At 39.4% G+C, this 12,768-nt stretch overlaps 1 protein-coding gene across 1 annotated transcript in view; it reads right to left on the bottom strand.

Moving 5' to 3' along the window:
• ZC3H6 (zinc finger CCCH-type containing 6) overlaps positions 1-12,768 on the bottom strand; it is a 1,382,498-nt gene that overhangs the window by 455,302 nt on the left and 914,428 nt on the right. Inside the window, exon 6 of the mRNA XM_044060181.1 lies at positions 4,261-4,508. Coding sequence (XP_043916116.1) covers positions 4,261-4,508 — 248 coding nt within the window. The remainder of the gene's footprint in view (positions 1-4,260; positions 4,509-12,768) is intronic.

Below are 12,768 nucleotides of genomic sequence, written 5' to 3'. Positions count from 1 at the left end.
CCGGTCAACAAATGTAAAATAAATAAAATAAAAATAAATAAGATTCAGGCTTATTGTTTTTGAATGCTTTCTCTGCATCCAGACCCACTGACAATGATATGTTTTATATTCTGCTTCCTTCTGGATCAACACTGTTCTATTAATGTTACCAAATGTTTCCTCCACAAAATCACACTGATCCATATCTATCAATTTTGGCAACACCTTTGCCATTCTTTTAGCTAGTGCACACAAACATTTTATAGCTGTTTAAAACTGAAAAGGAAAAACATTTTATAATTGCTGTTTAAAACTGAAATGGGTCTACATGAAGATAGGTCTGAAGTGTCTTTGCCATCTTTAGGTAGCATGGCCACCACAGCTTTCTTCCAAGATGTTGGTGCTTGGCCTCCTTTTAAAATATTGCTAAACAAAATCTTCCAGATCTTTGTCACTTTTTTCCATCCTAATTTCCAAACTTCCACAGGAGTACCATCTGTTCCTGGAGACTTTCCTGAGTATTGATTATACATTACTTTTTTTTATTTCATTACCTCTTATCTTAACTGTTAGTTGTTGAGCCTTGTCAACCTCTAACCATGGCATAATTAAGTCTTTCATAAATATTTACATTTGTACTCATTCTTGATTTCCACATTTCTCTGCTTTATATACATTTTCATCAAATTCCAGAATATCTCTGAAACCTCTACAGGATCTCTGGTTATTTTTCTTGTTACAGGTTCCCTAAGTATGGTGACAGCCCTTTCAACATTCTGTTGCCAAAGTCATTGTACTAAAAGTTTTTGTGCTCTAGAGTTATCAAAAAAACAGTTGCTTAACAGCAATCTTTCTAAACTTCTGCATATTATCCAGATACTCCCTTATTTTCTTTTTTAACACCCTGCATTTGTTCCTCCTCTTGTTTTGTGAGATTCCCCTTATTCTGCAATACTTTAACCTTTCTCAGCCCATCTAAGTAATTTCTATTGCTTCTTAACTATATCTCTTTCAATTTTATTTCAACCCTATTTTAAACTTCATTTTCATTTCATCTCAGTCAATAGCTATAACTTCTAAAGATATTTCTATCTTCCCTAAACATTCTTCAAATAATTTTCACCACCATTCCTTAAATTCATCTCCTTTTAAGTAGTAGGTTGGAAAGCGCCAGTGTCTTATTTTTACTTTTTTACCAAAATGGTCACACAGACAACCCAATTAGTAAACACTACAAGAAAAACATAGCCAAACTAGAGTTTTCACTGTGTGATACCTTAAAACTCATGTAATACAGGCCCATGGGATATATGAAAATGACCCCTTAAGGGCATCAAGTGTTTTAGCTAAATGGATTCTGAATGTCCATGTATACATTCAGGCCAATAAAGCCAAACCCCACTAGCTGTGGAGATGCATGTTTCAGCCTTCTTATGACCTCATCAGCAGCATAACTGGACTACTTAGCTATACTTTAGAAACACAGGGTCTTTAAACCCAGCTGATGCCTATAATCATTAAGGTGTCTGCACAATATGTCAACTAATATTCAAACAAAAGAATGAAAAGGTCGCACAGACAAACCAATTAGTAAAACCTACAAGAAAAACCTAGCCAAGCTAGAGTTTTCACTGTGTGAGTTCTTAAACTTCCTACAATAGAGGCCCGCTAGGTTTTTCTTGTAGTTTTTACTAATTGGTTTGTCTGTGTGACCTTTTTACTCTTTGCCCCTAGACTCTCATGACTCTTACCTAAACCTACTAGAGATAAACACCATCCAATCAAACATCCTATTCCAGAGTGACCAACTACCCCTCTAATAACTAGGAAACCTTCACTGCCTGAAACTCATAGGCACAACGCTTCCTGGACTTTATTAACACAAAACACACTGGAACAGATAGTGCACACTCCAACCAGGAGATCAAACATAATGGATCTGGTACTCATCAACACAGGACAGCATTGCCTCCCCCACATGCCATGTCTTCACTAATCAAATCGGATCACAAGGTTCTCTGCTTTGAAGCAAAAATTAATAACCTCACATTCAGCCATCATGTAGCGGCAGTGGTCAGAAAATCCTTTTACTTGGCTCATCTTGTAAATAAAGGGATTGCTTCCAGAAAAAAGGAGGTTATTACCTCTCTATACTCCTCCCTCATTAGACCAAAAATTGAGTACAATGCCCAGTTTGGTATGTACCTCTCCAAACATCTGCATCAACTGGAAAGGCCACAGAAAAAACTTGCAAGTGAATCCATGGCCTCCAACACCTGTCCTATGTGGACAGGCTCAAATCACTATCACTCTACTTGGTATCATACAGATTGCTCAGAGGTGTTCTGTGTCTCACCTACAAGGAAATTTCAAACCCTGCCCTACTAGAGATGCTCCATATCCATAAGTCTAACTCCTCGTACATTACACACTCGAAAGGCCTGAATCTAATATACGACATCAACAAAACCTGCTGGAGAGACAGGTTTGTCTCCCACAGGCTGCCCAGTCTCTGGAACAGATGTCCCATACACGTTAAACAGAGTACTTCACTGACCCTCTTCAAGCACAACCTTGATGAGTGAATGGGAAACCACTAATTTGTCCCCGGGGTTTCACCTGGTTCCTCGCTGACGGGGGAGACAGGTGCTGACTAAGGTTTCTTTCTGGGGATAAACTCTTAGCTAGGCTTGTAAGGGTCCCAGGGCCATTAGCCTAGTAACCTCCTATGATCCTACAGCCATAAGATTAGACTTTGTCAAAATTAAGAATATTAGCAATAGTTTGTCCCATATTGTTCAAGACAGAGAGAAGGAAATTCATGTGGGTTTGACAGTTAACAGCTCAAAATGTTAAAGTGGCAGAAGTATACACTTTTTGCCAAATCTGTCCAGTGCTCTGTTGCAATTTGTCATGAGGATTATTATTACAGGAAGGAAAGGTTGTAGTTCTTTTGTCAGGCGCAAAGAAAATGACATCAGAAGCAGCAGGGTTTTTTTTGTGTATGTGGAACTGGTGGCTGGGAATCAAGGATCAAGGAAGCATTTTCCAGTGCTCCCTGGGAATGCCCATTTTAAAAAGCGCATGCTACCTTTACTGGGAATCAAAAATGTACTCTTTCATTTAAAGAAATTCTTCATCTTGGCAACAGTGTCCCTAAAGGAAATTTCCCCATTAGGGAAATTTGAGGATCTGGATTGGAATTAATTATTTTTCTTACACTAGCCTTTCTTTTTTGGTTGTTTATTTTCTTCCTGATTCTGATGGAAAGGCCACCTCTTGGTGAAGTAGTTGCACACTGGAACTGAAACTGTTTTACAGACTGCATGGTCTTCCTTTTATCCACATCCAGTCTCAAACACTTAGCCCACATGAATCTAAACAGCAACAGCTTCTCCAGTTTTGCATTAAGAAGGTGTCATGTGACATGTTTTGTCAGAGTCCTCAGTAAGGCACATCTCCTAATGATGGACCCCTTGTCTGCAACCTTGTGGAAGCTCACTGCAGAAAACATAGACAAGACCTGAAAGAGATCTTCCCTGAACCCATTAAAAAGGCTTCCAAATTTCCCCAGCACTTGGCCCACAGGAAAGAAAGACGAGATGAATATATGATGACTCTCAGTCCTTTAATGGTATATCAGTTATTAGCAAAAGTGGTGTTAAATATTCACTGTCATTCTTGATCTGCAGGGGGTACTTGGAAGTATCTGGGGGGTGAAATGGTGAAAGTACAGGATGTGTACAAGTGCTGCTGAAGCAAAATATTGTGGCATGCACTGTCACTGGAGCAGAAAACTCTTGAAAGAAATATGACAACCATTGACTGGTGGAGAATGTAAACTGAGACTTACCCATTAAGAAGGATCCTTGATGTAAGATCTTGAAGATATAAGGTGGCAAAATCACAAAAGATGTCAGATCCTAGGGGTGGCCAGTTTTAGTCAAGCAACTTTTTGAAGCCATTTGGGTCCCTATCAATCCAGTTACAGATCCTAACTCTAAACTGTTTTGAGAATGCTCTAGGAAACGGGGAGTAGGCATCCTAGGACAGACATAGACAGCACAGTATATTAATGCATTCACTCATTTTACTTTTCAGCCCCGGAAGAGATATACTGATGGAGACACAAAGACAGTGCTCTATTCACTTATAAAGCTCTACCTAGTAGTTAATGCTTGCACTGCTGAATAATTAGTACAAGCTTTTTATTCACAATAATGTGTTCCATGCTAGTAAAAGTATTCTGCTTTTTATGAAGCATATAATGGACGCACAAACCTGCATCCGACTGTATGAGATGGATCTCCAGTAGATTTGCCAAGAACTTCGAATAACAATGGTATCTTCTGGTTTGAAGGATCAAAAATATCATGTTCTGAGCTTCCTGTAGGTGATCTAGGGAACTGTGGAGTTGGTAGAAGTCCTACCCCAGGTGGTGGTTTGGGAAGGGGAACCAGCCCCTGTCGTCTTAGTTCTTTTAAATCCTGCACATCTTCATTAGGTGGTGTTTCTTCAGTATTCAAAACCTAGAAAAAAAAAGAACAAGCTTGATGACAGGAGAATGTTTACTCTAGGCTGCAATGTAATTTAAAGCAGTTGAATAATCCCAGTCTGGAATATCATTTGTTGTCTAGTCTGTGTAATTCACAAACTATAAAACATACCTACATGATATAACAAAGAAACTTACAGTATTTTTGCCATCTTACGTACCACAGTGGGTTAAGATATTGTGCAGCCACTGAGGAACATTTACTCAGTAACTTCAACAAATGTCACTTCTACGGTAGAAAGTGATGGTACTTCACAAAACATTTACTCAGTAACTTCAACAAATGTCACTTCTACGGTAGAAAGTGATGGTACTTCACAAAACTCAGAATTAACAAAATATAATAGGAGCACTGGTGAGGTGTGAGTCAATAAATGTGAACAGTTATGGAAGCTGATTATGGCAAGGCAAAAATTATGAAATCATGACATAAGAATTGGGACGCTTGTCTTTACTATTTGCATCTATTTATTTGAAGATCAAGGAAATGTTAAAATATAGATGTGTGCTAGGGTGGAAACGGAGAAGACGAACAAATCTATTTTCTTCTTCTTTTTGTTCATTAGTTAAAAAGACAAGGCTTTTCATAAGTAAACTAACTCACCCACAGGTATGCCAGCCCACAAAAGTAATTATACACTTGCACTCATTTATGGTACTTTTCTCCCACCTTCTGCTTCTCTTTCTTACTTTTTTATATCATGAAGTACTAACTACAGACACAGGAATTAATCTTAAAATAGACAACATATCAATTGAACAGATGTTAGAAATTATACAATAAAACAGCAGAAAAAACAATATTTTACAGTACCTCAGCTGGATAGTAGTATTAACTATCCTGAAAAAATATGACTTTATAATGATGAAATTAATAATCACACAAGAAAGATGAGAATAAACAGAATCATAGTAAAAAGCTATATGTACAGATATGTAATAATATTTATACCAGATTACATTTGAGGCTTTTGAACTGAATAGGTCAACCACTGGGAATGATGGACTGATTCAACCAAATCTATTATAATAACTGGATAACTTTCTTATCTGGGATGGGGAGGTCCCTTCTCAGTCAGTCGGACAGAAATCTAAGCTAATCATACAAACATACCTCAGATAACTGTGGCTTAGAAGTAAGACCCAGACCTTGAGATCATATCTAGCGTGCAGTGCCACACAAAAGACAAAAGTATTTAGTGAAGCCCATGTAAAAGCTGCACAAAATATTACAGATTTTTTTTTTCTTGAAGGAGACTTGAATGTTAGCCACTGTTCTAGCTGAATGTGCTGTAAAAAGTACAGGCAATATTTTATGGCATCCTTTGCAGCAAAATGTAATAAAATCAGAAAGCCATCTAAACGACATATCATTAGAAATATTGGTTCCAAGTTTATTTTTTAAATGAAAAGAATAATTGTGAACCGTTTCTTACTGATATGATCGTACCCACCAAAAATTTCAGTTGTCCATGTGGACATCTATGCAGTGTAGCAAGTATTTGCCTGTTTTGTTTATTTACTAATTTGCTTGTCTGTGTATGTTAACCAGGGTAGTGCAATAATCTGCATGGATTTTCTTTAGGCTCAGAATGGGAGCACTCACTGGTTAAATGAGTTGCTCAGAGTCATACAACAGGCAAATGGAGGCTGACTGAATCAAACTCTGGACTACAGGAAGTAGCTGAAAATGAACTACTGGAGCATTGCTGGGAATCAGATATGCTAGCAAGATGTACTTTGATGAAGGAATAACTTAGTATTTGAGAAAAGTAATCTAGGTTGGCAGACATATAAGCTGTAAAGGGATCTAACCCAAAGAGAAAAAGTGTGTCCATTTACTGTTTTTCTAGTACAGGGTCACTGAGCATAAGTAATCATATGGATAACACTAGGGAGGTATGACGAGTCACCATCACCATTACTGGAACTGAAGTAAATTTGTAGTTAGCAGAAGGGACTGAAGGTCCATGTGAAATATGCTGGACAAATGAATCAGCAGAATTCTGAAAATCCTCAGATGTAGCGGTTTCCCCAGAAGATGAGGATAAGCAGTGAACACCAGACTTGCCAAGGCCAGGACTATGATATGAAAATGACTCTGTACCTGATCTGCTTCACTTTCTATATGAACATTGGAAAACAAGGAAATGAAAAAAAAAAAGGCACAAGGTAGTCCTGGAAGCCATTTTTGGATGACAACATACCTTATGTTCCCCCAGAAGAGGGATCAAGGAAAAGAACTTGCTGCGTTTCGCACTGGCCAGGGATGCAAATGGGTTGCAGCGTCTTCCCTCATTGATGAAAGTGTTTATTCTCTACAGATATACTAACAGACTAATTATGTGGCATGAAGATGCAAGTGCTCAAGTCTTTGCACGAAAGAAGTGGCTTCTCTAAAAATGCATCTCACTATCAGAAAGCAACTAGCTTGACAAACATCTCCCATACCCTCAGTGTGCTTCAGAAGATGGAGATAGGAGCAAGTTCCTCCTTCATTATGTATGTATCATAACACTGCCGTTTTGTTGGTCTGGAAGGCAAAAGCACTCTATGTCAGAAGTCCTTAAATTCCTACAGCATAAGGAGGACTGCCATTATCTACTCGAGCTACACGCTCTAGGGATATAAACCTCAACACAATGAATAGAACATGCTGGAGGGATAGATTCCCTTCACAGAGACTTCCCTTACTATGGAACAGGGTCCCGATCTACACAAGACAGAGCCCCTCACTATCACTCTTCAAGAGGAACCTTGATGAGTAGATGGGTAACAAAGTTCACACCGGGGATCACACCAACAGCACTACTACATAGGGGCCAAGGGTACTAGCTGTTAGTACAAGGGTCTAGGGAACTACTAAAGGGGTGGTGAATACCGCACAACGTGGCTGGGCTAATGTATGCCTTTGGGCAGATAGCCCAGTACCAGCCTATGAACCTATTACCTTCAGAAGATTGATGCACTGACTATCCTATGTCAATGACTACACATCTTGAACTGCCTAGCCTTAACAATGTCCACCCCCACACCCCCCTTCCTAGGTCAGAGACTTCTGTTATGAGACACTTTAGTGAAGGGATTCTAGGCATGAAACTGGCACATATGGGGTGTGAAAGGAAAATGCAAAACCTCTACCTATTACTGCCAAAATTTACGTGTCCTACAAGATTACAGATTTATAGTTTCATGGACAGTTAATAGGCATGCAGTCCAAGACCCAACTGAGGAGTCTAGACCAATTTCCCAATTGGCTCACAGAGCTGTCTGGTTAAGTTGCTTGCTCACAGTCACACAGTAGGCATACGAAGGCTGACAGAATCAAAGCCTAGACTACACAAAGTAGCTTAACAGCTCATAGCCTTAATCCTTTTTTAATTTCTCTAAGTCTTTTGGGTTTCTATTACCATGACAGGAATGGACTCCATTTCAAAGTCAAAGTATGATTAAAGTTCATGAAATTAGTGTTGCTTCAATCTTTGATGTCAGCCAGAAGTGCTCTTTGCAGCGCATGGAATGTGCCCAGTAATGACTTCTGCAATTCGTATAAAGTTATATGTATTGGTAACATATCTAAATATGACTGTAGATTCTTTTTATAAGACACATTTGCTCCTACTACTATTGGAACTGTCTGGGTATCTTTCTTCCACATTGCTCTCGGGTCTGCCTGCAAATCCTGATATTTCATGACTCTGGGTCTCTCTGTATGCAAGACACTGTAGTCACTGGGTGTAGCGTTTTCAATGATTAATGCTACTTTTGTCTTTTCACGGACAACTATATCTGTTTTTCTCAAATCTATCTTTTGAACTGTTGGTGATCCCATGAGATGTAGACTTCATAATTTTCTATGATGCTTTCTGGCTCATGCTTCCAGTGTTTTTCAGCTACTTCAATACCATAATATTTACACAATCCCCAAGGGCAGCAGTCTTGCCACATTATTATGGGTTTCAGTATACAGTCCTTCTGCCATTAGTATATCACAACAAGCAACAATGTGTGCAAATGTTTCCAGTTCTGTTTTATGAAACCTACATTTGTCTGTTTCTCCCACAAGTTCAATGGACTTTGTAAACCAACATGTGCATAGCCCACTATCTTTGGTCGCCAATATTAACCTTTCATCTTTTGATTTCATTTCGACTGTCCTTAGCCATTCAACACGAGGTTCTTCCAGACGTTTTCTATACCTGCAACTATACTTATGCATTTCCACATTTCTTGCTTTCTCATCTGATTCTTTACCTTATATTCTTTCTTTTGTTTTTTTGGCACATTCAGTTGGTTCCTGATTTTTATCTACTTCTGGTTTGATTTCCATTCCTGCTTGATGTTGATATGCTTCTGCTAGACTGCAAGGAAGTCACCTTAGATTCAGTCGCCTCATGTTTCAAAACTTTCACTACATTTAGGTCCTGTGAGGTCAGCAGATGTGTGTGCAGTCCCATGATTGCAGATCTATACATGTAATCAATTTCAAGGAGGCCCATACCTCCTTCGGAAAGGGGAATATATAATCTTGGTATGCACTGATTTTTATAAATCATTTGATGAGTGTGGAGTATCCTTTCTGTTTTTGTATGTAATCTATCCAACATGTTTTGGGGCCAGTCATTTACTCCAAAACTGTATGTTAGGACAGGAGGAGCGAATTGGTTTATAGCTTGACTTTTGTTCCTAGATGTCAGCGCTGTTTTCAGGATTAATTTAAGTCTTCTAAAACATTCCTTACTACATTTTATTCACATTTGTTCATGTTTTATTATCAGTTCCCAAATATATATATATATATATATATATATATATATATACTTCCTCTTGCTCAAGTACTTTTATATCCTATTCTTGTCCCAAACTGATGATTTCTTGGTGCTGCAGATTTCCTGCTTTAAAGGTTGTTTTTGCACACTTACCAAGACCAAATTACATTCTTATATCATCTGAAAAACATTTGACTACTTGCAGTTGTGCTTTCAGTTCCTCATCTGATGAACTCTACAGTTTTAAATCACTGACAGAGAAGATGAAAAGGTTTTACACTTTACTGTTTTCTAGGAGCCAAATTATAGCCATGGCCTAATCTATTAAGAAGGTAGCTTAATGGGTTAAAGGACCACTATGAGAAAAATGAGTAAACATATATATTTATATGTTTTCTTGATGTTGTACATATTGCATACCTGCATGCACCAGGAAGATACAGTCAATACTAATTTTATTATTTTTGTAACTCAAATGCCCTCCTGGGGGCAGACATCCTAATAAGAGTTTGTTTTCTTCTAAAGCTAAATCTTCTCCATAACAGAGTTTAAGAGCATAGTTGAGATTACAATGCCCATGGCTTGGTTGTCGCATATCGGTTCCACTAACTTAGAATGTAAGAACTGAGAAGTAGTGCTAACTTTGAAAGGCCTTCGCAAGGGTAACATTTGCAGTTCTGCAGTGTCTCTTACAAATGTGTTTCCCACTGATGTCCTACATGTTCTGTGAAAAAATAAAAAACATCAAGAAGTAACAACTAATTGCTGAGATAATAGACTTTTTTCAGAGATTCAATTTTTGTGTGCTTCAGTGCCTTCTCAAGTTACTCCTCCCATATTCCCTGCCTCAGCAAGCCAGAGATTCACATTTCCTGCCCTGCATGGTTCGTTAATTAGTCCCCTTTGCATGACAGATCAGGCTGCCTGGTGTGCCATTAAAAGCATTCCCTCATCTCTCTATTTATTCAGGTCATCTGAGTAACACTTTCATGGTAAATGCTACAAAATGTTTTTATCAACCCTTAATATACATGGCTGTATACTCCTGACCATGTACCCTGTAACATACACAGATTATAATTCATGTTGGCTGATCACAGACATGGATATGTCTGAATGCCAATTTTCTATCATTAACCAAGGAATGATCTTATTTCAGACAGATCTTTACATAATAATACAGCCTTCAGCCTTGTTACTTCTCAGATAGGCCAGTGATGTCAACTTCTGCTTCTCTTTACTATTGCTTTAGTATGTACCTATCCATTCATGTTTAAATCATGCTGTTTTCAATGTTACTCATGACTGTGATATGTTTAGGTTATATACAAAGTGTGTGTATGCGCGTGTGCTATCCTAGGCATAATACAGTAACTACTACCACTACCCCTACCAGCATGTATACTTTTTTGGCTTAATGTCATAGGTTCATAGGTTCATACTAGGCTATCTGCCCTAGGGCATTTATAAGCCTAGCCAGAGTGTGTGTGGCTTTCACCACCCCTTAGGATGAGAATACTATACCCATTAGTTTGCTGTGCCTCTGTCCAGCAGTGACACAGAGATGATTCCCGGGGTAAACCTACGATCTCCCATCCGCTCGTCAAGATTTCTCTTGAACAGAGTCAGTGAGGGGCTCTGCCTCACATGGACTGGGATTCTGTTCCATAGTGTAGGGAGTCTCTGGGTGATGAATCTGTCCCTCCAGCACGTCCTATTTATATCCGTGTTGAGGTTTAAGTCTCCTGCTCTCGTGGCTCTGGTGGATTTGGATTTTTTGAGGTGGAGCATGTCCATTAATTCCGGGTTGGACATGGCCTTGTATGTCAGGCACAGATCACCTCTGAGCAGGCGGTATGCGACTGAATAGAGCTGGAGTTTCTTCAGTCGGGCATCGTATGACATATGTTTGAGCCCCTTTATCCTTTTGGTGAGGAACTTTTGGGGTCTTTCCAACTGCTGCAGGTGTCGGGTAAGGTACATTCGAATGGGGCGTTGTACTCAATCATTGGTCTGATAAGTGAAGAGTACAGGGTACAATGACCTCTCCTGATCTGGATGTGAATCCTTCATGATCAGGTGGGCAATGTAGAAGGTCTTCCTAACCACTTTGGCAATGTGAGTGTCAAAAGAGAGGTTACTGTCAACTTGGGTCTCCAGGTCCCTGATAACTTCTTCCGTGTTTAATGGATTACCACCTATGTGGTAATTAGGGGTTACCTTGTTTTTCCCAAAGGGTATGACTATACATTTTTTGGCATTTAGCTTAAGGCCATGGCTCTGGCACCAATTATCCATTTCTATGAGACCTCTCTGGAGGATGTCTGTGTCTGATGGAGTGTCAATTATGGTGCCCAGTTTGCAGTCATCTGCAAATTTTGTCAGCCACAATCCCCCTATGTTTGCCTGCACTTCAGAAAAATAAATGCCGAAGAGGGAGCCCAGGACTGAGCCCTGTGGGACACCGCTCGTGACCGGCTCAGAGTCTGACATGGCACCAGCAACTCTAACCCTGTGTGTTCTGTCCTTGAGCCAGTTTGCAACCCATCTTGTGACATATGGGTTTACATCTAAGCTGGTGAGCTTTTCTATGATGCCCGAGTGGGGTATTGTGTCGAACGCTTTTGCTAGGTCAAGGTAGGCTGTGTGAACTGCCTTACCCTCATCAATGGCCTTAGTGACGGTTTCGAAAAAGTCGACCAAGTTCAAGAGGCAGGATCTGCCCTTGACAAAGCCAAATTGGGTAGGATCCAGTGTCTGTACGTCCCCAATGTCTTTATTTATGAGTTCCATTATGATCCTCTCCATAGCTTTGCAGACAAGGCTCGTCAAGCTTATGGGGCGGTAATTTCCACGGTCCGCAGAAGCACCGCCTTTGTCAGTAGTATTTTCCCATGTGCACTGTCACAGCAATTTTTTCTATTCACTTTTATACAAAATTTGTCAGTTCCTTTAGAAGCCAAAAGTAAATGACTATCTCAGCTAACATGTTTTGCACCACAGTCATTTGATAACAATTTGCAGCTGATCAAGTAGCAGCTTCAGTGTAGCCACTGGTAATTCTATAAACTATTTTTTTTTTTTTTGAGAAGTATTACACTTATTCCACGGTGCTCATCATCTCCCACTCATAGCTGTCACTTTGTTTACTTACTTGTAAATTAGACATCATAGCTATTCTGCGGGTGTCCATTACAAGCAGCAAGACAGACATGCATACACTTGCTGATTCTCACTGTTCCAGCCAAAATGCAACAATGGCCATAACAAACCAATGCATTTCTTACTGCCAGGATGTGACCACACATAGCTGTAGGTAAACACACATTACTACTGGCAACAAGAGAACATCAAGGCATCAGATAGTGATACTTGTAGCTATATTTCATATTTTTTTCTTACAACAACCACAGGATGCGCACACTTATACACACTCTATAATGTACCACCCAAAAATGGGGCATT

Source organism: Protopterus annectens, chromosome 1.part2 (assembly GCF_019279795.1).
Source record: "Protopterus annectens isolate FY-2018-M chromosome 1.part2, PAN1.0, whole genome shotgun sequence".
Lineage (NCBI taxonomy): Eukaryota > Metazoa > Chordata > Ceratodontiformes > Protopteridae > Protopterus > Protopterus annectens.
Note: the sequence above shows the minus strand (reverse complement) of the source record. Positions and strands in the feature narration are given on the sequence as shown.